At 44.4% G+C, this 27,903-nt stretch overlaps 1 protein-coding gene across 3 annotated transcripts in view; it reads left to right on the top strand.

The window, feature by feature from the left end:
* LOC129821337 (polypeptide N-acetylgalactosaminyltransferase 13) overlaps positions 1-23,993 on the top strand; it is a 61,214-nt gene extending 37,221 nt beyond the window's left edge. Inside the window, exons 10-12 of one of the 3 annotated variants that reach the window (XM_055878910.1) lie at positions 131-229; positions 1,097-1,231; positions 21,398-23,993. In XM_055878910.1, the coding sequence (XP_055734885.1) occupies positions 131-229; positions 1,097-1,231; positions 21,398-21,538 (375 nt within the window). In that variant the 3' untranslated portion in view covers positions 21,539-23,993. Of the gene's footprint in view, positions 1-130; positions 230-1,096; positions 1,232-3,237; positions 6,537-21,397 lie in introns of those variants that run through there. The other 2 variants (XM_055878909.1, XM_055878908.1) reach the window with 2 other exon arrangements.
* Positions 23,994-27,903: the final 3,910 nt, after the last annotated feature.

The raw sequence follows: 27,903 nt of genomic DNA, 5'->3' as shown, positions 1-27,903 counted from the left end.
GTTTGATGAGAGGATACGCCATTTCTTCTTCCTTTATCAACGGTGGCTTTTGTTAGCTGTAAATATGCCAGGGTGGATGGAAGGATGGTAATTATGAATCCAATGTTTTTATGCTCCTTTCTACCCCTAGATCAGAAATGTTGAAACAAACCAGTGTGTGGACAACATGGGCAGAAAGGAGAACGAGAAGGTTGGCTTCTTCAACTGCCATGGCATGGGTGGGAACCAGGTAAGGAGACTGCAGAAAGAAGAGAGAGAACTATGGACCTTTCCCAGAGGAGAGAGCTATGGACCTAAATTCCTAGGTTTTCCAGAAATCCAAATTGGAAGATTCACTGAATCAGGAGGGAATTAGCAGGAAAAATCTCTGAATTCTGGGAAGTTACCAGAATTTGTCCCGTCCAAATCGGCCATGTCAGTAATTTTTTATTGGCAGGAAGGTTATTATCCCAGCCCTAAAAGCCTACTGTTTTCGGGCAAACTCCCAGGTTCTCTGATAATACTTACCCCGTGCAAATCGTCATCCCTGTGTTTTGAGGGATATTACAGAGTTTAACAGTTGCTGCACCCAGTTTGGTTAAGAACATGGGGAACAAATTGATGTTTAAAACAAAGTGCTATGCACGTAGCCTACAGACGAATGATCTGTTTAGCCACATATCAACTTTCCTAGTGCGATACTTATCTTTTGAAAGATGAAGTGGACGATGAATGAATTGATAAATTGCCAAGTCCGTCGGGTAATCAAATGTCTGCACAGTTCATGGTTCTTCTTGATATGCATTATTATTTTGACTTTCTCCAAACTCTAGGCGATTAGGGCAATATTAGGCTATCCCTAGACATTTGAAAAATCTCCACACCTAGAAGAGCCGCCAGGCTTCCGTCATAACGGTCAATTGTGAACGAGGAAGAAATAAATAACCACAGGGGCAGTTTGGTAAAAAACGAATCCCGGTCCGAATCGTCCACTGGAAAAACGGACGTGCTGGGGTAATAATGACATAACCGACGTTCTATAGTAATACTAATCCTGTGCGAATAGTGCTTCGGAGAGATACTACTAGGTATATGACCGTCTCGTTTTCTCTGCCAGGTGTTCTCGTACACGGCTGATAAGGAGATCCGGACAGATGACCTATGTCTGGACGTGTCTCGTCCCCATGGCCCTGTGGTCATGCTGAAGTGTCATCAAATGAAGGGGAATCAGATGTTTGAGTATGACGCGGAGGTAAGACCAAGACTCCCCCTGTATAATACTGTGTAAGTCATGACAGGAGGGTTGTAAACTGGGATTATGATGCTTTTGCCACACACTGATTGTCCAGAGTAATTTATTCACTATTATTACATTGGAAGAGATGTCATATGTATAATGACACACCTGTACTAATACATAAAAAAAAGGTCTTTGTCAAAAACGTAATGATTATTTTGAGCCACCAGATGGTGCTACATGTCAGGAGTTGGGCTTCTGTTCAACTCCTGAACAATAGCCTTCATTCTGTTGCCCTGTGCACATTGCAGTCCATAATATTCCCCATTTATTAAAAATGTTCTCCTCTCATGTAGTATGTTGGCAAGTGGGAATATGATTTCGAGGTAAGCTTGCTGACCTGGTTCTCGTGAATGTTGTCATCTAGTTGATGTAGACAGTGTGTATAAGTCCTGTGTTTGGTAGGTAGTAGTACCTTGTGGTTGTAAGGCCAGTGTTTATCTCTCATTAGTCCGTGAAGTCCTATGTGACGTTGTGTCAGTAGTCAATAGGAGTGTTCATGTTAATGCTCTGCGGAATGTGACCTGTTAGCCAGATCAGGGGACTGATCAGACTCCACTCTCCAGTTACGTACCTAATGAAATGTGAGTCCCACACTGCACTTCATTGACTCAGACATAGTTGAAAAATTCCATTAACTTTCCCAAAATTACGTGGCTTTCCTGAAATCCTGGGTGGAAAATTCCTGGAATCCTTGGGAATTTTGGGGAAAGTTACTGGAATTTTGCAACAATATGGCAGTAATGTTAGACACTACTGAATGGCTCATGATATTCCAACGGATTGGTTTTCATTTCAATGTTCCAGGACTGAATAATACAGTCCTAGATATCTCCATAATATATCTAGCATGCAAATCATCTATGCTAATTCAAGTGCTATTTTTGATGCGCAGCAGACTTTGAAACAGGCACAGCGTACTATCACTGCACCAACAATAGGGCATTTGAATTCCTAAAGGGAAACCGTAGGACACAGCGGTTGTGTATTCTCGAAGTAACCTTAATATTAACAATTATTATCAATATATTTCTTCCACTGGGGACGGACACATTCCTATGTTCTGCCTGCTTGAATATGGTGTCACCTGTCAGTGATTAAGATCTCATGTCACTGTCGACTTAGAAAAAAAAACATCTATTCCTGTACAACCCTAGATCCAGCTATTTTCGCTTTTGACTTTAGTTATATATATATATAATATGAAACGTGAATAATTCATGCATTAAGAAATGGCCCTGACATATACGGCAGTGGGGTTTCAATGCCACTCTCAACAGCCTGATTATTTTTAGCGACGGTGTGATAGGCGATACTGCTGATCCCAGCCGTACCATTAACATTTCATCTGGTCATCATTTTCAAGCAGAGAGAAATACCTGACTTTAACATTCTCCGTATTCCAAGTGGTCAGAGCCTGTGCTTGAAGTGGACTGAAATAGGTGTCGGTACTCACTTTGGGTACTCGTTTATATTGAGGTGCAGAAACGCTGCGATATTTTAAAGCCACTACTCAAGCAGTAGAACATTTGACGTGCCGGTACTTAGTAACAGTGTGTACCGGAGCAATTCAAGCACTGGTCAGATCCATCTCTCTACTCACCTCTATTCTCAATCCCTCCCTGCTCATCTTTTAGGACTGTGGAATATCAGTCCCACCACACTACAAGTCCCGAAAAAGTCTATCAAACTAGGAAATCTGGTTGAAGGTTTTCTGATTGTACGCAAAGTTGGTTCCGTTGTGAGCGACACTCCATCATGGTCCAACTGTAACCGTTGTCCTCCATTAGATAGGTTGTGTAGAATAGTTCTTTTGGAAATGGAAGTATACAGTACTGTTGATGATCTTGTTGGTCCTGCCTGGCCTGAGTACTGGCTCTGTCCTAGCGATTCTCACTCACTCCCATCTCCTCTTGTCTGTCCATGACATGTCCATCCTCCATCCGGATGTCCACCCACAGAAGCACACGTTCCTCCACATCATCACCCAGTCGTGTCTGACCATCAGCAGGCTGGAGGACGGTACTTGGGGCCCCACGGTGGAGTACTGTAATAGTAGCCCCTTGCAAGCATGGGTCATGAGGAACTTCACCCGGCTGGAGGTGTTTAGGAAGCTGTACTACAGCCCCACTGATTACTTTCTGTAGGGGCTGTCTTCCTGCATGGGTCACCGCAGGTCAGTATTGTACTACCAGACCTAGTGGAGGTCTTAGTGTGTAGTAGTCTAGTGCGTAGTGGTCTAGTGTGCCAATAAAATTAGCCCGTCCTGCTATATCTCTGCTCACCAGCCATTACTGGTGTAGTTGGCTAGTGTGTAGTCGTCTAGTCTAGTGGGTAGTGTCTAGTCTGTAGAGCTGGAGTCGTGCGACTATGTGGTGGAATAGGCTGTCACGTTGCTTTAGTAAGCAGCTGTTTTACCTCACAGAGTGTTTGTTTTCATTTCCTTTGCCTCAGCATTTCCTTTGCCTCAGCCTTGACATGTTCTTCTTGGAGCTTGAGCCGGTTGGGATTCGGAACGTTTCTGTCGTTAGTCAAAGTGTGCCTTTCAAAGCAGTTTCAAGGGCATTTAGTAGCATTTACCACTGATCTTTTGATATGAACGCTTAATGACAGGAACACAGAGACACATAAGGTGCTGTATACACGGCACTATCTGCAAGACCTTTATCCAGCCTTCTTCTGCACCAAATTAGATCTCATTTGACATTTATTTTCCTACAGTACATTCATATTTTATTTTGATACAAAAAAAAAAAAATCCCTGGCTGTAGCCCCTCATACGGCGGTGCTCATTAAATGAGAGCCGAGGAGACAAGGTCGTTTTTAATTTCAGCTGATTATCGAGCTATTTGATGGGCAGATTGAAATGGGCTCGCCTTTGTTTACAAGTTCTTTTGAAGTGATCCCTCTTTCATGGCGCTGGCCTCGGGAAAATGGGGGCTGCATTTTGAACACACGCCATAACAGCTGTGTTCAGCTTGCAGCATGTTCTCATTGTCTGAGGACTGAATTTCAATCACCACTCCTCATTTCCATTTGACCTATCAATATTCTAAATCTAGTCTGGATGCTCGCTGCAAGTAACTACAGTCTTCTGTTTAATATATGTAGTGTATTTCTATTTGTCATTCTCATAACTTTAGCCAGTTACCTCTTTACAGTACCTCTGTAATTCATTGGAGTTTATTTGTCTGTTAAACAGCCTGTGTCTGCCTGGTAAAGACCATATTCACGGCAGTGTGCTTTCCTTTTCAGACTAGTGTTGATTAAATTGGGTGAGTTGCGTTCAGGGTTATTGCTCTTTGTAAAAGTGACGGTGCTCGAGCAGCCTGCTGTCAGATGGCCTTATTCCCTGTTCTGTTCCTACGGTGTTCACCGTCCTTCAGAGTAACACTGCAAGACACTCTCTGAACAAACAATATTGCGACCACCACCTCAAATGCCACCCTATTCCCTTTATAGTGCACTATTTTTGACCAAAGCTCTATCAGGCCCTGGTCAAAAGTAGAGCACTATAAAGGCAATAAGATGCCATTTGGGATTCGCACACAGTTTCCTATCTGATCGTCGCCTGCTCCCTCCAATGGCAAAATGCCAAGAAACAAATGTCCATTAAATCTGTTGGTACGGTGTTGATTTTCCGTTACATGCCAGGCTCTGTTTTAAAGCGTAGTTAGTGTCAGCACAAACACACATTTTAAAAGAGATCCTGCATCTGTCAGCGAGTCCGGTCGTCGACTCTTCCTTGTGAAGGACAAAGCGGATAAATGTTCTTCGCCCTGGGCCGACTCCTAGAAACTATCTACATTTAATTAGCAGGTCTCAGCTGTGCACACACATGGCACAGAGCTCATGAGCCACTCGCTGGGACTGCCTCGGCTGTAATGGGACTTTTTATTGCCACTGAGGAGCAATTAAATAATTATGAGCAGAGGACGCATCCCCTACATTTCTGATATTTTCATTAAATATGGATTGGTTTTCCTCTGTTCTATTTTCTTCATGCTCTCTTTTCTGCACTGTGGAATGGTGGGATCTTGCAGTGATGGCAAAAATAGCACCTTTATCATTGCCCTGGCCATGTCCTTATGATTAATAAATAAGCTTTAGTGTAGTGAAGGTTCATATTTGACCTTACCATCAGGTACAGGACTATAATGGCAGATATTATAATTCTGGTTTGATAATGTCATAATATTACTTTTGAGAACATCAAGACATGAATATGTTTTATTCATTTAAAAAAGCAGAACGTTGTATTATTAATAGATTTTTTTAAACCTTTGACTTAAGTGCACCAAAACCTGCCTGAGTGGTTTTACTGTAATGCCGGGTCCATCTCCTCTCCAGTGAAGTCATTTTACACAGAGAGAACAAAGAGAAAGATAGTGGCGAGTGTGTGTGTGTAACGGTCTGTGTGTGTGAGGTGCTCTGTATGCAGGTAGAGTTTATTTAGGTTTACCTCACGACCCAAAAACAAAACATCTTGGTTTGTCCTACCCATTCAAAACATAAAGGCTGAATACAGAACTGGAAACATCCTCTATAACTTCAGGATAATCATTGCCTGAAAGTCAAAGACAATAATTGCTGCAAAGTCAATATATTCAGCTACAGTATGTGGACCGTTTTGACATTTTTGATTCAGTGGGTTCTTAGTCATGACTAAAACCTTGCCTGATTGCAACAAAGACATTGCACCTGCGGTTTGCCAGCAGGTTACCGCTGGATTTCTTAACACCCTACTAAAGGGAGATTACATAGTGCTCCGAGCTAAAATAACCCTGGTTGCAATGAAAAAGCAGCGGAATAAAACTAGTAAACCAGCCGATCTGACACTGTTACGGTGTCAAGCCGTCTTAATACTAGACAGCGGTAAAGGCATGGGAAATTGTAATTTTTCTGCGTTCACTACTCCCACCTCAATGAAGAAACATCCTATCAGGAACAGCAAAATCGAAATATGAAAAAGCAAAATAGCAGAATGTGACATATTACGATGATTTGACTGATGATAAAATAATTGAAGATCAGCTTTTAGCACATTGTAAATTAAAGTAATATGGATTGCAGAAATGTGTGATAACAGTTGAAATATAATTTAAAAACCAGTTCAAAATCCTCGTAAGACATCACAGTAAAATAGAAGGATGTATTGCAAAAGGAATTAGTAAAATGGTAGTGTACTGGGAAAGATTGGTAGTCTGTGGACATCTGAGGGTTGGAATTGAGATTGGAGTGATTGATTTGCCGATACACTTGGAGTGTCACGATCGTGTGGCGGATTGACGGACCAAAATGCAGCAGTTGGAAAATAAGCCATCTTCTTTTATTTAACAACACGAAGATGAACACGACACAAAACTCTATACAAACTAACAAAACGACCGTGAAGCTACAAACGTTGTGCACATACATACAGGCTACAAACGTTTTACATAGACAATTACCCACAACCAATGAGAGCCTATGGCTACCCTAAATAAGGCTCCCAATCAGAGACAACCGAAATCAGCTGTCTCTAATTGGGAACTCATTCAGGTAACCATAGACTCTCCTAGACAACTAAACATACATAGACAATACTGGAAACATGTACTCCACACAAACCCATATACTATACACAACCCCTTTACCATAAACAACACCCAAAACCAACAAAACAAAAACATTCCCCATGTCACACCCTGACCTAACTAAAATAATAAAGAAAACCAAGAATACTAAGGCCAGGGCGTGACATAACCCCCCCCCTTGAGGCGCGAACTCCGGGCGCACCATACACAGTCTAGGGGAGGGTCTGGGTGGGCTTCCCTCCACGGTGGCGGCTCCGGCTCTGGCTCTGGTCGCGGTCCCCACGTCACCACAGTACCTAAACACCTCCTAGGCTTCCTCCAAACGACCCCCCTCCACATTAACCCCATTGCATTAAAGGGCAGTTCCGGACTAAGGGACAGCTCCGAACTAAGGGCCAGTACCAGGGTAAGGGGCAGTACCAGGGTCAGGGGCAGTACCAGGGTAAGGGGCAGCACCAGGGTAAGGGGCAGCACCAGGGTAAGGGGCAGCACCAGGGTAAGGGGCAGCACCAGGGTAAGGGGCAGCACCAGGGTAAGGGGCAGTACCAGGGTAAGGGGCAGCTCCGGACTGAGGAATGGCAGCTCCGGACTGAGGAATGGCAGCTCCGGACTGAGGGACTGCAGCTCCGGACTGAGGGACGGCCCATGGCTGGCTGACAGATCTGGCTGCTCATGGCTGGCTGACGGATCTGGCTGCTCATGGCTGGCTGACGGATCTGGCTGCTCATGGCTGGCTGACGGATCTGGCTGCTCATGGCTGGCTGACGGATCTGGCTGCTCATGGCTGGCTGACGGATCTGGCTGCTCATGGCTGGCTGACGGATCTGGCTGCTCATGGCTGGCTGACGGATCTGGCTGCTCATGGCTAGCTGACGGATCTGGCTGCTCATGGCTAGCTGACGGATCTGGCTGCTCATGGCTAGCTGACGGATCTGGCTGCTCATGGCTAACTGACGGATCTGGCTGCTCATGGCTAACTGACGGATCTGGCTGCTCATGGCTAGCTGACGGATCTGGCTGCTCATGGCTAGCTGACGGATCTGGCTGCTCATGGCTAGCTGACGGATCTGGCTGCTCATGGCTGGCTGACGGATCTGGCTGCTCATGGCTGGCTGACGGATCTGGCTGCTCATGGCTGGCTGACGGATCTGGCTGCTCATGGCTGGCTGACGGATCTGGCTGCTCATGGCTGACTGACTGATCTGGCTGCTCCTGTCTGATTGGCGGCTCTGGCAGATCCTGTCTGGTTGGCGGCTCTGGCAGATCCTGTCTGGTTGACGGCTCTGGCAGATCCTGTCTGACGGACGGCTCTAGCGGCTCCTGTCTGGCTGGCGGCTCTAGCGGCTCCTGTCTGGCGGACGGCTCAGTGGGCTCATGGCAGACGGGCGGCTTTGCAGGCTCATGGCAGACGGGCGGCTTTGCAGGCTCATTGCAGACGGATGGCTCAGATGGCGCTGGGGAGACGGATGGCTCAGATGGCGCTGGGGAGACGGATGGCTCAGATGGCGCTTGGCAGACGGGCAGTTCAGTCATCGCTGTGCAGACGGCAGACTCCTGCCGGCTGAGGCGCACTGTAGGCCTGGTGCGTGGTGCCGGGACTGGTAGCACCGGGCTGGGGACACGCATCTCAGGGCTAGTGCGGGGAGAAGGAACAGGGCATACTGGACCCTGGAGACGCACATTAGGCCTAGTGCGTGGTGCCGGAACTGGTGGTACCTGGCTAGGGACACGCATCTCAAGGCTAGTGCGGGGAGCAACAACAGGGCACACTGGACTCTCAAGGCGTACTATAGGCCTTGTGCGTGGTACCGGTACTGGTGGTACCGGGCTGAGGACCCGCACATCAGGGCGAGTACGGGGAGAAGGAACAGTGCGTACAGGACTCTGGAGACACACAGAGGGCTTGGTGCGTGGTGTAGGCACTGGTGGTAATGTGCTGGAGACACGCACCACAGGGCTAGTACGTGGAGGAACAACAGGGATCTGGAGACACCCAGGAAGCTTGATGCGTGGTGTAGGCACTGGTGGTAATGGGCTGGAAACACGCACCTCAAAGCTAGTGCGGGGAGCAGGAACAGTGCGTAAAGGGCTCTGGAGACGCACCTTAGACCTAGTGCTTGGTGCCGGAACTAGTGGTACAGGGCTGGGGACATGCATCTCAGGATGAGTGAAAAAAGTAGGAACAGGACACACCGGGTTGTGAAGGTGTACTGGAGACCTGGTGTGTATAGCCGGCATCAAATCTTCCGGAACTTTAACACGAGTTTCAGGCTGAGTACGAGGAACTGACACAGGTGGCATCGGACAGCTAATACGCTCCTCAGGGAGAATGCATTGCATACTCTGCCAAACCAACAGCTCTCTCTCTTCACTCTCCTCCAATTTCGTCAACAACTCTTCGAATGTCTCATAATCTCCCCTTCGTTCACTCTCCTCCAATCTGTCCAATAACTCCTCGACACACTCAGACTCACCCCTCAACTTCGCCGACTGCTCCAAGTGCCCCCCTCCAAAAATTTTTTTGTGCTGTCTCTTGGGCTTCCTCCCGTGTCGCCGTGCTGCCTCCCTCTCTGCCTTGGGGCAGTGATATTCCCCTGGCTGTGACCAGGGTCCTCTCCCGTCTAGAATTTCCTCCCATCTCCAGAAATCCTGTGTAGGTAGGTCCTGTTGCCGCCTTCCATGCCGCTTGGTCCTATGGTGGGTAATTCTGTCACGATCGTGTGGCGGATTGACGGACCAAAATGCAGCAGTTGGAAAATAAGCCATCTTCTTTTATTTAACAACACGAAGATGAACACGACACAAAACTCTATACAAACTAACAAAACAACAAAACGACCGTGAAGCTACAAACGTTGTGCACATACATACAGGCTACAAACGTTTTACATAGACAATTACCCACAACCAATGAGAGCCTATGGCTACCCTAAATAAGGCTCCCAATCAGAGACAACCGAAATCAGCTGTCTCTAATTGGGAACTCATTCAGGTAACCATAGACTCTCCTAGACAACTAAACATACATAGACAATACTAGAAACATGTACTCCACACAAACCCATATACTATACACAACCCCTTTACCATAAACAACACCCAAAACCAACAAAACAAAAACATTCCCCATGTCTCACCCTGACCTAACTAAAATAATAAAGAAAACCAAGAATACTAAGGCCAGGGCGTGACATGGAGTCCAGTGTGATTAGGAAATAAACTATGTATCTATGCGCATTTTTATGTTTTTCACCAAGGGAGAGGGGTGTGGGGGCATAAAAAATATATATATATACAGTACCCGTCAAAAGTTTGGACACACCTACTCATTCAAGGGTTTTTCTTTATTTTGACTATTTTCTACATTGTAGAATAATAATAAAGACATCAAAACTTTAAAATAACATACGGAATCATATAGTAACCCCCCCCAAAAATATATATTTTATATTTGAGATTCTTCAAAGTAGCCACCCTTTGCCTTGATGACAGCTTTGCACATTCTTGGCATTCTCTCAACCAGCTTCATGAGGTAGTCACCTGGAATGCATTTTAATTAACAGGTGCATAAAGAATAAATAAATAAATAAAAACCCTTGAATAAGTAGGTGTGTTCAAACTTTTGACTGGTACTGTATGTGTATACATGTACAGTTGAAGTCGGAAGTTTCCATACACCTTAGCCAAATACATTTAAACTCAGTTTTTCACAATTCCTGACATTTAATCCTAGTAAAAATCCCTGTCTTAGGGCAATTAGGATCGCCACTTTATTTTAAGAATGTGAAATGTCAGAATAATAGAAGAGAGAATGATTTATTTCAGCTTTTATTTATTTCATCACATTCCCAGTGGGTCAGAGGTTTACATACACTCTGGTATCATTGCCTTTAAATTGTTTAACTTGGGTCAAACATTTTGGGTAGCCTTCCACAAGCTTCCCACAATAAGTTGGGTTAATTTTGGCCCATTCCTCCTGACAGAGCTGGAGTAACTGAGTCAGGTTTGTAGGCCTCCTTGCTCGCACACACTTTTTCAGTTCTGCGAACAAATGTTCTGTAGGATTCAGGTCAGGGCCTTGTGATGGCCACTACAATACCTTGACTTTGTTGTCCTTAAGCCATTTTGCCACAACTTTGGAAGTATGCTTGGGGTCATTGTCCATTTGGAAGACCCATTTGCGACCAAGCTTTAACTTCCTGACTGATGTCTTGAGATGTTGCTTCAATATATCCACATAATTTTCCTGCCTCATGATGTCAACTATTTTGTGAAGTGCACCAGTCTCTCCTGCAGCAAAGTACCCCCACAAAATGATGCTGCCACCCCCGTGCTTCGCGGTTGGGATGGTGTTCTTCGGCTTACAAGCTTCCCCCTTTTTCCTCCAAACATAATGATGGTCATTTTGGCCAAACAGTTCTTTTTTTGTTTTATCACACCAGAGGAAATATCTCCACAAGTACGATATTTGTCCCCATGTGCAGTTGCAAACCGTAGTCTGGCTTTTTTATGGCGGTTTTGGAGCAGTGGCTTCTTCCTTTGCTGAGCGGCCTTTCAGGTTATGTCGATATAGGACTTGTTTTACTGTGGATGTAGATACTTTTGTACCTGTTTCCTCCAGCATCTTCACAAGGTCCTTTGCTGTTGTTCTGGGATTGATTTGCACTTTTTCGCACCAAAGTACATTCATCTCTAGGAGACAGAGCGCGTCTCCTTCCTGTGCGGTATGACGGCTGCGTGGTCCCATTGTAATAGCTGTCGCTTTCCTCATCCTCGGATGAGGTGAGGAGAGAAGGATCTTCGGACCAAAATGCGGAGTCAGGGAAATATGCCATCTTTATTATATAACACGACGTAGACTAAACAAAACAAAACACTTTCAACACTTACAAAATAACAAAACGACGTCGACGCAACCTGAACATAAACTTACATAGACAAACGTAAACTCACGAACAGGAACGGACATCGAAACATACGAACAGCCAAACAGTCCCGTTTGTGAATATATATCGAACAACACGAAACATCACAGGAGACAATCACCCACAAACAAACAGTGAGAAATGCCCTACCTAAATATGACTCTTGATTAGAGGAAAATGCAAACCACCTGCCTCTAATCAAGAGCCATACCAGGCAAACCGAAACCAACATAGAAACAGATAACATAGACTGCCCACCCAAAACACATGCCCTGACCAAAAACACATAAAAACTAACATAAATAGGTCAGGACTGTTACAGTACCCCCCCCCCAAGGTGCGAACGCCGGGCGCACCAGCACAAAGTCCAGGGGAGGGTCCGGGTGGGCAGTTGACCACGGTGGTGGTTCCGGTTCAGGACGCTGTCCCCATACCACCATAGTCACTCCCCTCTTCTTTCTACCCCTTCTAATGCCCACCCTAACACTACCTTCCCCTAAATAAACAGCTAGCACCAGGACAAGGGGCAGCACCGGGACAAGGGGTAGCACCGGGACAAGGGGCAGCACCAGAACAAGGGGCAGCACCAGGATAAGGACCATCACTGGAATAAGGGGCAGCACCGGGACAAGGGGCAGCACCAGGATAAGGGGCAGCACCGGGATAAGGGGCAACACCGGGACAAGGGGCAACACCGGGACAAGGGGCAACACCGGGACAAGGGGCAGATCCCGGCTGAAGGACTCTGGCAGGTCCTGTTTGGATGGCTCTGGCAGGTCCATGCAGGCTGACGGCTCTCGACGCTCATGGCAGACTGACGGCTCTCTACGCTCATGGCAGGCTGACGGCTCACGACGCTCATGGCAGACTGACGGCTCTCGACGCTCATGGCAGGCTGACGGCTCTCGACGCTCATGGCAGGCTGACGGCTCTCGACGCTCATGGCAGGCTGACGGCTCTCGACGCTCATGGCAGGCTGACGGCTCTCGACGCTCATGGCTCTCTGACGGCTCTCGACGCTCATGGCTCTCTGACGGCTCTGGCTGCTCATGGCTCTCTGACGGCTCTGGCTGCTCATGGCTCGCTGACGGCTCTAGCTGCTCATGGCTCTCTGACGGCTCTGGCAGATCCTGTCTGGTTGGCGGCTCTGGCAGATCCTGTCTGGTTGGCGGCTCTGGCAGATCCTGTCTGGTTGGCAGCTCTGGCAGATCCTGTCTGGTTGGCGGCTCTGGCAGATCCTGTCTGGCGGGCGGCTCTAGCGGCTCCTGTCTGGCTGACGGCTCTAGCGGCTCCTGTCTGGCGGATGGCTCTGTAGGCTCATGGCAGACGGGCGGCTTTGCAGGCTCATGGCAGACGGGCGGCTTTGCAGGCTCCTGGCAGACGGATGGCTCAGATGGCGCTGGGGAGACGGATGGCTCAGATGGCGCTGGGGAGACGGATGGCTCAGATGGCGCTGGGGAGACGGATGGCTCAGATGGCGCTGGGGAGACGGATGGCTCTGGCCGCATACGGCGCACTGTAGACCTGGTGCGTGGTGCCGGAACTGGAGGCACCGGGCTAATGATAAGCACCTTCCTACTAGTGCGTGGAGCAGGGACAGGGCACACTGAACTCTCAAAGCGTACTCTATACCTGGTGCGTGGTACCGGCACTGGTGGCACCTGGCTGAGGGCACGCACCTCAGGACTAGTACGGGGAGAAGTGACAGTGTGTACAGGACTTAGGAGACGCACAGGTGGCTTAGTGCGTGGAGCCGGAACTGGAGGCACTGAACTGGATACACGCACTATAGGGAGAGTGCGTGGAGGAGGAACAGGGCTCTGGAAATGCACTGGTAGCCTAGTGCGTAATGTAGGCACTGTAGGTACTAGGCTGGGGCGGGGAGGTGGCGCCGGAAATACCGGACCGTGCAGGCGTACTGGCTCTCTTGAGCATTGAGCCTGCCCAACCTTACCTGGTTGAATGCTCCCGGTCGCCCTGCCAGTGCGGCGAGGTGGAATAGCCCGCACTGGGCTATGCAGGCGAACCGGGGAAACCATGCGTAAGGCAGGTGCCATGTATGCCGGCCCGAGGAGACGCACTGGAGACCAGACGCGTTGAGCCGGCCTCATGACACCTGGCTCAATGCCCAATCTAGCCCTACCAGTGCGGGGAGGTGGAATAACCCGCACCGGGCTATGCACACGTACAGGAGACACCGTGCGCTCTACTGCGTAACACGGTGTCTGCCCGTACTCCCGCTCTCCACGGTTAGCCTGGGAAGTGGGCGCAGGTCTCCTACCTGCCCTTGGCCCACTACCCTTTAGCCCCCCCCCAAGAAATTTTTGGGAGTTACTCACGGGCTTTTCGGGCTTCCGTGCAAGACGAGTCCCCTCATAATTCCGGTTACGAACTTGATTCTCCGGCTTCCATCCACGTCTCCTAGCTGCCTCCTTAAACCACCGCTCCTGGGCTGTGACTGCCTCACTCTTCTCACGAGAGCAGCGATATTCCCCAGTTTGCGCCCAGGGTCCTCTACCAGACAGGATCTCCTCCCAAGTCCAAAAGTCCTTGTTGCTCCGTCGAGCATTCCCATACCGCTTGGTCTCTGTATTTTGGTGGGTGATTCTGTAATAGCTGTTGCTTTCCTCATCCTCGGAAGAGGTGAGGAGAGAAGGATCTTCTGACCAAAATGCGGAGTCAGGGAAATATGCCATCTTTATTATATAACACGACGTAGACTAAACAAAACAAAACACTTTCAACACTTACAAAATAACAAAACGACGTCGACGCAACCTGAACATAAACTTACATAGACAAACGTAAACTCACGAACAGGAACGGACATCGAAACATACGAACAGCCAAACAGTCCCGTTTGTGAATATATATCGAACAACACGAAACATCACAGGAGACAATCACCCACAAACAAACAGTGAGAAATGCCCTACCTAAATATGACTCTTGATTAGAGGAAAATGCAAACCACCTGCCTCTAATCAAGAGCCATACCAGGCAAACCGAAACCAACATAGAAACAGATAACATAGACTGCCCACCCAAAACACATGCCCTGACCAAAAACACATAAAAACTAACATAAATAGGTCAGGACTGTTACACCCATGGTGTTTATACTTGCGTACTATTGTTTGTACAGATGAACGTGGTACCTTCAGGCATTTGTAAATTGCTCCCAAGGATGAACCAGACTTGTTGAGGTCTACAAAAAAAATTCTGAGGTCTTGGCTGATTTCTTTTGAATTTCCCATGATGTCAAGCAAAGAGGCACTGAGTTTGAGACTCAAATGATGTCAATTAGCCTATCAGAAGCTTCTAAAGCCATGACATAATTTTCTGGAATTTTCCAAGCTGTTTAAAGGCACAGTCAACTTAGTGTATGTAAACTTCTGACGCACTGGAATTGTGATTCAGTGAATTATCAGTGAAATAATGCGTCTGTAAATAATTGTTGGAAAAATGACTTGTGTCATGCACAAAGTAGATGTCCTTCCCGACTTACCAAAGCTATAGTTTGTTACCAAGTAATTTGTGGAGTGGTTGAAAAACGAGTTTTAATGACTCCAACCTAAGTGTATGTAAACTTCCAACTTCAACTGTATGTGCCTTCAGAAAGTATTCACACCCCTTGACTGTTGCAAATGATGTTGTTACAGCCTGAATTTAAAACAGGTTACATTTGGTTCACTGGCCTACAATCAATACCCCATAATGTCAAAGTGGAATTATGTTTTTCGATTAATACATTTTTTACATAAATGAAAAATGAAAGCTGAAATGTCTTGAGTCAATAAGTATTCAACCCCTTTGCCATGGCAACATAAATAAATTCAGGAGTAAAAATGTGCTTAACAAGTCACATAATAAGTTGCATGGACTCATTCTGTGTACAATAATACTGTTTAACATGATTTTTGAATGACTACCTCATCTTTGTACCCCACATTTACAGTACAATAATCTGTAAGGTCCCTCAGTCAAACAGTGAATTTCAAACAAAGAGTCAAGCACAAAGACCAGGGAGATGTTACAATGCCTCAAAGAAGGTGTTGGGTTCTAATTCTCAAAGTAAAACACTCAATGGACCTTATGAAAGCTTAACCAAGTGTATTCTGCCCAGAGGGTCAATACAGTTGCATTCAGACAAAAACATGTTCACACAAGCACTCATATTTAACCGTAGGCTGAGTCTCCTCCTACCCACCTGTACAAACATTGTTCTTTACTGCTAGGCAGGACACTAAGTGATGCTGGCATAAACTTTTATTTCTCCCTTAAGGTGACCTGACCTGACCTCAACCCCCCTCCATCACTAATCCATGGCTCTCTCCCCTTATCAATGCCTGCCACATGTAATCGCTTCCCTTCACTCAACACATTCCAAGCTTAGTTGCACACACTATATACCTTCCTCCTATAACCCTTAACTTCTGATGTAGCCCCTCTAAACCTCAGCACTCCCTCAGTGACATGAATAAGTATATTTAATATTCTACGAATCCAACAAAGGGCACCTAATTGGTAGATGGGTAAAAATAAGAAAAAGCATACGTTGAATATCCCTTCCTAACTCAGTTGCCAGAACAGGAAGGAAACCGCTCAGGGACTTCACCATGAGGCCAACGGTGACTTTAAAACAGTTAGAGTGTAATGGCTGTGACTGTGAAAGGAGAAATCTGAGAATGGATCAACAACATTGTAGTTTCTCCACAATACTATCCTAATTGACAGAGTGAAAATAATTCATCATGTACTGAATAAAACAAGGAACTAAAGTAATACTGCAAAACATGTAGAAAACCATTTCACTTTTTTGTCCTGAATACAGTGTTATGTTTGGGGGAAATCCAATACAACACATTACTGAGTACCACTCTCTATATTTTCAAGCATAGTGGTGGCTGCATCATGTTATGGCTATGTTTATTTATCGTTAAGGACCGGGGAGTTTTTCAGGATAAAAATTAAACGGAATGGAGCTAAGCACAGGCAAAATCCTAGAGGAAAACCTGGTTCAGTCTGCTTTCCACCAGACACTGGGAGATGAATTCAGCTTTCAGCAGGTCAATAACCTACAACACAAATCCAGATCTACACTGGAGTTACATAGCAAGAAGAGAGTGAATGTTCCTGAGTGGCCAAGGTACAGTTTTGACTTAAATCTGCTTGAAAATCTATGGCAAGCCCCAAAATAATTTCAAAAATAATATTGGGCAAATGTTGTTCAATCCAGGTGTTGTAAGCCCTTAGAGACTTACCCAGAAAGACTCACAGTTGTAAACATTTCCAAAGGTGATTCTAACATCTATTGGGCGTTGAATACTTATCTAATCAAGATATGTATTTTATATTTAATTAATTCTTTACAAATGTTAACATTTTTCTTCCACTTTGAAATTACAGAGTATTATGTGTTGATCATTGACATAAAAAAAAATGAATACCATTTTAAACCCACTTTGTAACACAATAAAATGTGGAAAACGTTGAGGGGTGTGAATAGTTTCTGAAGGCACTGTGTATATATATATATATATATATATATATATATATATATATATATATATATATATATATATATATAGGGGAATAGAAGTCGCCAGGTAATGTTTTTTGACTTAATTTCTATCTGCTAATTTCATAGCTGATCTATTCCCTAAAAAAATACATGTAAAAAGTATAATATGCCACTGTAGCCCTGTATGAAATTACAACGTTTCACTATTGAGTGTTATCACGTTGTTCAGGAATATTTCCTTTTCCCCTCTTGGAAAGAAATGGTCATAATTCAATTCAGACGAGTAAAATCAATATTGGATTACATCAATTGGAAAGGATGAAATAATCCTACACCGTGATTTTTCCATTCATAAAATGTATAGGTAGGCTACACATGACCTGATGAAGATCCAACTCAGATTGAAACCTTGTCTTTTTTCTGCATCTGATTCAAATCACCATGGGAGCCAACCAGAGTTTTATAAATGTATTTTTTCTTTGATAAGTTGTTCTGTCCTGTACCTGATAAATTGGATAGGCATATTTTTCTATTTTCTAGGGTATGCCACATTGCCATAGAAGATATTGTGTGGTAAACAAGGAAATGAAATACTTGATTTCAGTTTTACAGAATGATTATTAAATAGATAAATTCAATCCATATCATGGAAGTTTAGTGTTAAAGCGTGTGATTGAAATTTAAAGGCAATGTTTCCGCGTTAGTGGAGACTGCATTCACGGTAAAAGCTGCATATTTCGGCTCAGTCTATGCACAATCTGTAACGCTTCAGCGATAGATTGAATAGCGCCTGAGTCAGTTAAAATGGCAAGATCAAATTGTTCCGATGATAATACCCACCAGAGAGTGAAATAGTCTTGAAAATGTTGTTTGCAACAAATATTTTCCATTATATTGACAAGACAGTCGAGTGACCACTCTAACACTGGAAATGTATTTCCTCAAAGATGGAAGGCAGGCGGGAGGAGTTGAGATCAGGTGGGACTATTCCAGCCAATGAGAGGGCGGATACGTGTGTGAACGACAAGTACAACTCCGATATAAAGTCGTTTTTTTTCAAAGTTGCCGAAATGACACATGCGTCCACTTATCATTGCATTCGTAACTACTTAACTAACCATTACGAAACTTCTATTTGATCTAATAAGCCTCACGTAGCAAATGAGCAATTCCATTTTTTGTTGACCAAATTCGACACTCATTGACCTCCATACAAAAATTCCTCACTTTGTGGTCTTATTTTCGTGGACAGAGTTTGGGCGGTGTAAACCACTTATTTGCCTATTTCTCTCTGGTTGCAATCAGGACTAAAAGATAACCCTGACATCGACATTATGGAGCGGTAAAATCAGTGGCGGATGATGGTTGCAATTCAAATCAGCTGTGCGGGTGATTTTTAGCGACTATTGATGGTTTAACGAGAGATCAGCGGGCGATATTCAAGTGGCCAATGTTAGTTGCAACTATCCCCAATTAGGCTGCTAATGATTTCCCTTTTAACTCGAGGGTAACAATGCATATGCCTCTCAGTTATGCTACAGGAAAATCAATCGATCAACTAATCAATCAAAGATTTCATAAAGCCCTTTTAATATCAGAAGTTGTCACACAGTGCTTTACAGTTACCTGGCCTAGACCCCAAAGAGCAAGCAGAGCCGAGGTGTGAGCACAGTGGACAGGAAAAGCTCCCGAGAAGGAAACTCATTGCATTTGATCTAACCCATAAGCAATAGGACTGGAGAATATGGATTCTAGCATTCTGTCAAACTATGATTCAAAAGCAGTGCTTAGGTTTAAATGCTAAACCAACACCCTGCATTGTTTGTTTTAGCTGTTAGTTCATCCAAATACAGTTCATGAATATCACAATGAATTGATCAAGAAGTAGAAGTCATCACTTTAATGGTTTCTGAAAAATAAAGAGGATATTAAACACTATGGAGTTTGATAAATGGCAGTGGCACTTGGATTGGAACCGGTGCAATGGTCAGGTTACGTGAAATTAGAGCTCTTTGGCCACTCACACCAGTGGTGGGTTTGGCGTTGAAAAACAAAAGCTTATGCAGACAGGTGCCTCATACCTACGGTAAAATATGGTGGTGGATTTTTGATGTTATGGGGCTATTTGGCTTCCACTGGTCCTGGGGCCTTTGTTAAGGTCAACGGCATCATGAATTTTACCCAGTACCAGGACATTTTAGCCAAAAACCTGGATGCCTCTGCCAGGAGGCTGACATTTGGCCGCAAGTGGATCTTCCAGCAAGACAATAACCCCAAGCACTAATCAAAATCCACAAAGAAATGGTTCATTGATGCAAAATTAACATTTTGCAATCTCCAGACATGAACACCATTGAAAACCTGTGGTTTGAATTGAAGATGTCAGTCCATAAGAGCAGACGGAGGATATCAAGGATCTGGAAAGATTGTGCATGGAGGAATCCAATCTCATTAAACATTTTAGATAAAGGCTCAGTGCTAGTGCATCGAAAAAGAAAAAAAAGGGGTGCCATCTGTCTTTTAAGATTTCTTTTGTATTATTGTCACTTGTTAAAATATATCTCTTTCTCTCAGCAATTGTATTAGTATAAAATAATGTTCCCATTTTTTGTTGCATACAATATAGCTCAGTATTTGTATTATTCATTTGATACAGTATTTTTTGATCATCTTTATCAAGGGTGCCAGTAGTTATGGACCGGACTATATAAGAAGTTGTACTCTTAACCCCACAGACTCTATTATCTTCACCTTTCAAGCTCATCTCATTTCTCTTCTACTATACAGTAAGTCGGTCCCGTGTGGCTCAGTTGGTAGAGCATGGCGCTTGCAACGCCAGGGTTGTGGGTTCAATTCCCACAGGGGGACCAGGGTTCAATTCCCACGGGGGGACCAGGATGAATATGTATGTACTTTCCAATTTGTAAGTCGCTCTGGATAAGAGCGTCTGCTAAATGACGTAAATGTAAGTCAGGCGGGACATATTGCGGGTCGAGCATTGTGTCTTGTCACCAGTTGTATGTAAAATGATGTACTGTACTGTGCTTCTACAATGGCTCTGGGTGATGACTGGTGTCCCAACACACACAGAGCTGTATCATATTACCTCTTACAGACCAGGGATGTGTCCCAAATGGCACCCTTGTCCATGTATAGTGCACTACTTTTGAGCAGGCCTCAAACCCCAAGTGGGTTGAGCTGGAGATTCGTTGCATGGATACCTGTTCTGACACAATACAGCTAACGCTATCGGTGGGGCCGATAGATTCTTTTTGGATTATTGTCATTTTACAATATGTATGGTGATAGAAATGTGTAATTTTATTTCCTCTGAAGTGAAACATGGCCAAATGGCAGGAATTGGATTCTACCCCATCTCTGCTCTGTATGGACATTTTAACTAGAGTAGTGACTGGCGACGGAGGTATACAATGGCAAAGTACAGTAACTCTGAGAAAGAGAGAGCAAGTGGCCATAACTGGTTAATTAAGACCTTTTATGTTACCTCTCCTTGCCGTTAGTCTTGGGGCTTAAGTATCGACAAGAGGAAACACTCAAAAGATTATCGACACGAGGAAACACTCAAAAGATTATCGACAAAATGAATCCTCTTGAGGTAAAAGTCCAGAGATTCATTCAAGAGCCTTGATTTTTAATCACAAAATTAATGTAGAAAGACTTGACACTTATATAGTGCAACATAAATCAGCATAATTTCAATACCCAATGATGATGTTTCTGTAAATGAAATGTAATCCACATACAACCTGCTGGAAAATATACTGCAAAATCTGTATTAGCGGGTGGAAGACATCAATTTCGAAATATCTCTAATCTTCCCAGTAACCATCTTTCTGGCTGTAAGGTGGAGCACAGACCAAGAACCCAGCCTATGTGTTCAGTGCATAATGCTCATTAACCTTTGTGTGTGTGTGTGTGTGTGTGTGTGTGTGTGTGTGTGTGTGTGTGTGTGTGTGTGTGTGTGTGTGTGTGTGTGTGTGTGTGTGTGTGTGTGTGTGTGTGTGTGTGTGTGTGTGTGTGTGTGTGTGTGTGTTTGTCCGTTTCTGCCTCTGTCTTCCTGCGCCTCTCTCCCCAGCGGCTGACCCTGCTGCACGTCAACAGTAACCAGTGTCTGGACATGCCTACTGAGGAGGACAAGATGGTGCCCACCCTGAGAGACTGCACAGGCAGCCGCTCCCAGCAGTGGTTCCTCCGCAACATGACACTGACGCTCTGATCCGACCAGGAGCAGGACCTCCACCTTCACTCACCACCGCCCTGGCCAGTTTCGCCCCCACCTGAACCACTGCCCACTTCGCTTCCGCTGGCCACTACCTTTGCCTCGCTCCACCAGGTATCTTTTATCACGCACACGCTCCTGCCTCCTTCAACACTCGCAGGTGGGGAAGAAGCAGGCAGGTAGCAGCCTGTGTTTTTTTTCCATTTTATTTTTCATGGGGCTTCGGAGGCTTGGCAAGGGCTTTATCTGCGATTCTGATCCTCTCATTCAATCAGTATTACACACAGTGGCTGGCAAGAGGCTGGCGTGCACACTCTCAGACAGAAGTATCTGTATGGTTGAATCATATGAACGGGTCTGAAGTGACGGTGACTTACACTTTTACATATGGAGGAAGCTGGAATCAGAGTGACTATCGCACTGACGGTACTGTATATGTCAGATGGCTCTCAATCCTGGTCGTGTGTGTGTTCATAGTTGCGACTTTTGTACAGCAGCAGTACCAATAGCAGGACACCATTTGTGGGGTCTCACAGACTATGTACTCTGGCTCTGTACATAAGTGTGTGTTTAAAGTGTAACCCTGAAAAGAGATGATTCTGTTCGGACATTGTACACCCCCAATTCATATATATGTTGGAGCCACATGTACATCTGAGGGTGAAGGGTAAGGGTTGCTGTTGTTGATGGGTACATATCAAGAGGCTGACAAAACTCGAAACATTAGAGGTGATACAGAACTCATGCATGGAGGCATATAGCTGTCAAATCTAATTTACCATTATCCAATTTGCATTACAAATGTAATTTCGGGAAGCTTTTTGCTTCAATGCTCATGGCATAAAGGTTTGCACTGTCCCTTTGTATTACAGGAAATAGATATGTCATGTCATAACACTGTTTCAAAACACAATTGTATATCTGAGGCCAAAGTTACTTGGATTGATACGGTATGCCTTAAGAGAAATGTCAATTATTGAATTGGTCAAGGAATGTGGAGAAGGGAACAATCTTGACAAGCTTTGCCTCAAAGTCAACCGGAGTAGTTGTCACAGAATGCAGTTATTTGTTGAAATTGTTTCTACTGCACTGTAGCACGGTCCGCTCCCCAAACATTGAATTATGAATGTATCGGTTATTTTGGATACGTTTCCTTATTCAACTTATACATTATGTCCATCACTTTTATTATAATAGTTTATTCATCATTTGCACGGTTCTTTATAACATATAATTTGCCCGATCTAAACATAAAGCAAAAATGATCTGTAGACATAAAAAGGCTGTGAGTGCATTTACAATGTCGGTTTGAATATCAAGTTTCTTGTTTATTTAATTAAGCTATTGTGAAGTCTAAAGCTCTCCGAAACATCTCAGCATAGTGAATCAATCAATTTGAACAATGGCAACAGTATAATGAGACTAAACAAAACTCATCATATTTTACCACTTTACTGTGCCATTTTGATCATCAGTCAAACATGCATCCTAAATCGTACCCTATTGTACTATTTTTGAGCAGGTCTCATAGGGCTCTGGTCTAAAGTAGTGCTCTATATAGGTAATAGGGTACCATTTGGGACGAATACAAAATGTCTTGATATGGTCAACATTTTAGAAAACGTATCGACTATGTTTTTCAATGGATTGTCAAACCGGACCAGCTGACATCCGGTAGTGTAAATAAATAATGCCACCAACATGTTTTCATCGTCACAGTAACTGTACATACAGAACCAATTATTTTTCTAAGACGCTGTAAATCTTGAAAGCCCCGTTGAAATGTAGAACGTGGCTTGGTTATGTAATTGAATCCATTGCTGTGCGGCTGTTCAGAAATATCAATGGAACTCTGTTCATGCTTTCTAGGGGTTTATGAAATGTGCAATGTGTTTTAGAGGTTCATCAGCAAAAACCCACAAACTACCTAATGGACATTACTGTACTAAAACAGATTCAAACTATCTCAATGCTTGAACACTGTCATATCTATGCCTACTGTTTGTTTGGCATTCAGACTCAAATGAAATTAACTCTGTTTACGTTCATATATATTTATCGTTTAGTTTCACCTAGATTATCTTTAGGTGTAGGGTGAAGTTGCCCCTAGACTCATATCCCCCTAGTTAAGGTTAGGATTGGGGAAGAGGAAGCTGATCCTAGATCTGTACCTACAGTAGGGGAAACTTCACCCCGTAGCTTATCTTTACATGCATGGTACTACAATAGGAATGTACTATAGATTGTGTTTGAATTTTGAACTGTTACGCTGTACATGTATTGGTCTAAGCTGATGTGTGTTACCTGTTTGTACATTTTTGTAAAAACCCCCAAAAAGAAGAAATGAAAAAAGTATCTTGATGGAATCTGCCACATGTGTTTGATTACTGGGGGATGATACGAACCAATGAAACTGTGAACGACAAATCGAATAAATCTGTTGTTGATTAAACGTTTCTGTTGAAGCTTTTAGGGCCACCGTGTCTCCCATCTCCTCCTTAGCTCTAGGGATGCGTCCCAAGTGGCATCCTGTTTTCTATATACTGCACTACTTTTTGACCAGGGCCCATAGGGCTCTAGGTCCCTGGTAAAAAGTAGTGCTCTATAGAGGGAATAGGGTGCCATTTGGGACACAGCCTTAATATCTACTAGGAGCCTGGTGGCACTTTAACCATGGCTCAATAATACACTCATTAATAGTTGCTAGGTCAGGTCTAGGGTTAGCCTATGGAGAAGGTCCAGTATAAACTGGGGCCGGGATTCAATCTGATTGCCCTTTGCCGACAATGTGTCTTTTAAAGGCAATGTTCCCGCTTTCGCGGAGACCACATTCACGGTAAATGCTGCATATAAAAAAGATATATGTATTTTCCTTCTAGCACTGACTTTGATAGTAACTACTTTATTGCGGGAAAATGTACTTGCTATGACTGTTTATATGTGATTGTCTCACCCGGCTATCTTAAGATGAATGCACTAATTGTAAGTTGCTATGGATAAGAGTGTCTGATAAATGACTCAAATGTAAATATGTCGGCTCAATCTGAAAGTACCTTTTAAATGGCGCGTTGTCGACAAAGCGCGATCAGATTGAATCTCAGTTGAAAATGGCTTCCAATAAGACTCGGTCTAAGGTTGAGGTCTTGACGACAAACGATTTCACACTAATTTGGTTTATAGAGGCCTTACATTGCTGGACAACTGTCTCAAAGCGTATTTGCATAATATTGCATGTAATGGCATAACTTAATTGCTTTACTGTATATTTCCCTTTTCCCCACCCACATCAGAGAATGGGAGGGTTTTTAGAATAAATATTTGTAAACCTCTCCAAGGCAACCACTCCAGTGTAATTAATGACTCCTCATGGGGTCCAATCTGAGTTTGGCTGCACAACACTTCAGCACCTCTGCACAGCGGCAGGCAGCAAGGCACTCCGAGGCCGGCAGGGAGGCAGGCACCCTAAGCCAGCATCAATCAGCCTGGCTCACACCTGCGGGCTGCTGCGGGGCCTGGACAGACAAATCAGGACACATGGGGATAAATAAGACAGCCACACAGGGCTGCCAGTCTATTACAGGGATGAGATGGTCTAAAATAGGAACATAATGGAAGCCTTATCTGACTGGGCTCGCTGTGGCGCTAAGAGGTACTGCATGATTAGTGCCCCTCACCATGGAGACAGCCGGGGATTTAACGCTTTCACGTCTGTGTTCGTCTCCTGTAGCAGCAGGGACTTACTGTAACAAAAAAAAGGGATTGCAATTCCGACACGCCTGCTTTGAAAAGCCCCAACACTCACACGATTTATGGGCCATTATACACCAGCGTCCTCGGTCGTGATTATAGAGACGTTTCACATCCAGTATCCTGAAGAAACGGCAGTGCATTAGCTACTACAGCACTTGACTACTACATTCACCGTCCCCTAAATGTGTTCCGCTATTCACACGATTCATTTCATCTCCTTCCCAACATCAACACCCTCACGATTAAATGCAAGGGAGGAAGGCCACAGTCCTATACTGTGTTTGTCCTCTCTTTCTCCTCGTGTCTGATATGTACAGGATCGTGTGTGTCTGCCAGCCTCTCTCTCCTTGCTAGTGCGCTCGATATATGGGATTTTATTCAGTCGGAGAAGTGAATCCAATAATGGGGAGAGAGGAGGGATAATCAGCACCCTGGATGGCCCCTTTCTTCTCACACAGGATCAGAGGTCCAGAGGAGTAAGCCTGCCCTTAATTGTTGTGGGGACCTGCACTTCCACTGTGCCCAGAATGAAACATAGCTTTAATTAGAGATGGTTTGAGGCAAGACTGTGTGGGAGACTGGGGAGACTGATCCATTACCACGGGAGAGGTGTCTGTCTTGTAGTAGTACATCTCAAATGTACAGATCTAGACAGCGACCCAAATGCCATCCTATTCCCTAGATGGTGCACTATTTTTTGATGCACCTCTCTGGTCAACAGTAGTGCACTATATAGGGAATAGGGTTCCATTTTGGACGCGGCCCCTCGACAATCTGCAGTGACTGCTGCAGAAGCCACTGACGTGGACGGTGGTTGTGCAATCCCTGGTGCAATCTGGATATTGACATGTTTAAGGGAAGTGATTGTAAAAAAACGACTTCTATGTGGTAATAGCCATTTAGACAGTAAGTCAGTGATTAGAAGGAGGAACCCTTCTGCTAACCACAGTAATTGTGTGGTAAACAATGTTCAATCACCAGGAGCTGGTGCATTAGCAACAAGCCCTGTTGTGCTGCTATTCTAGACAATGAAAACATCCATATAGGACTAGCTGTTTCCTGTGTTTATGAAAAGGATGCCTACAAAAATACTGTAAAATAAAGTATGAATTCCATTTGTGTAGTTACTCATTCAGGGGTGTTTATGTCTTGCAATACAGTATCTTATATGAGTGAAATGGTTTGCCAGTATGCATTAACTCTGACCCAGAACCCTTTATAATAATAATACACTATATATATGGTTAAAGAAAAGCTGATCTACTGTATGGAAGACAATCATCTCAGATCTTGGACAGATGTAATATCGTTTGATCACCACAAGATGTTGACAGTTTATTGTGTGCCTCAGTGGCTCTGTCCATTTGACCCAGCTGTGATGCAATCACTCAGGTATTTTAGCTTAGCCACTACACGCTCTCATGTTACATGACAGAAGAATGTATGATGGCCTATTATTGTTTCAGTACGGAGTGGCCAACTGTGCATCGCAAATGGCAGAGCTCTGGTCAAAAGTAGTGCACCATATGAGGAAGAGTGGGCTATTTGGGACGGAGGCCATGTTCCCAGATCGAGTTAAAACGCTGTCTTTGCTGAGAGGCAATCACAACCCATTTCTTTCGTGGACAGAGGATTGCTGATAAACCTTGAGCTGCGTTTGGAAATCAACATAGTCACAATGAAACAAGGTTGTATAGTATTTCAAATAGAGGAAAACAGCATTGGTGAGAAATAGGGTGCCTAATCAACCAACCTAATATCAAACCAGAAGCATGGCCCATGCAGTATCCCTGATCAGATGAATTATGGAGTGAGATGGGAAGGGAAATGAGAGAAGATCTTGTCAAGTGATTGGCTGTTCTCCCCAGCAAATGACCTCAAGTGCCATCTCTGCTGATACAAAGTGCACGATAAATGCATGTCCCCTACGTCTCTCTGATTAGGTTAATAAATCAATCCTGGATGTCCTATCAGGTCTTGCCCAGGCTATTTTTATGAAATGGGTTACACAAGAATGTCAAACTTTCTTCCATTAAGCTCTGATGGGAGACAGTATATTGGCTAAAAGGTATGTTGAGTAGCAGAGTAGGCCTATAACATTTCCTTACACATGATTTGGCGATGATGGGAATCTTAAATACCATTCACTTGAAATGGAATAGAAAACCTGATATCATCCTTTTATATGTGCGATCACAACTAGGGAGTGTTTTTTTCTGTACTCTTTGCAATGTGCATTACAGATCCCCGAACCCCCTTCTAGGATAATCTTGAGACAAGAATGAATCTGCATTCCCCCCCCCCAGTTTAGTGTACAATGTTGCATAACTCAACAGCCTTCCACTGTGTGAACTGTGAAGAGACTCAAGATCAACCTCTAACCCAAATCCTCTCAGTACTTTTGAGTGACACATGCAGTAGGAAACTGAAAATGTAAAACTAATTGCGTGTGAATGTGTGGGTTAAAGGCATTGCTCACAATTAAAGGGATTGTTCAGACAGCATTTTCGAACGGTCCCTTGTGACTGACTGACCTAGCCGGGAGCAGCCATAAATAGCCGCGCAATAGCAGACTCCCTTGCACCATATGTCAATGCTAGCTGTGTAATTTA

This window comes from Salvelinus fontinalis, chromosome 23 (genome assembly GCF_029448725.1).
Source record: "Salvelinus fontinalis isolate EN_2023a chromosome 23, ASM2944872v1, whole genome shotgun sequence".
In the NCBI taxonomy this organism is placed as follows: Eukaryota; Metazoa; Chordata; class Actinopteri; order Salmoniformes; family Salmonidae; genus Salvelinus; species Salvelinus fontinalis.
The sequence above is the reverse complement of the archived record's forward strand: the minus strand, read 5'-3'. Positions and strand labels throughout refer to the sequence as shown.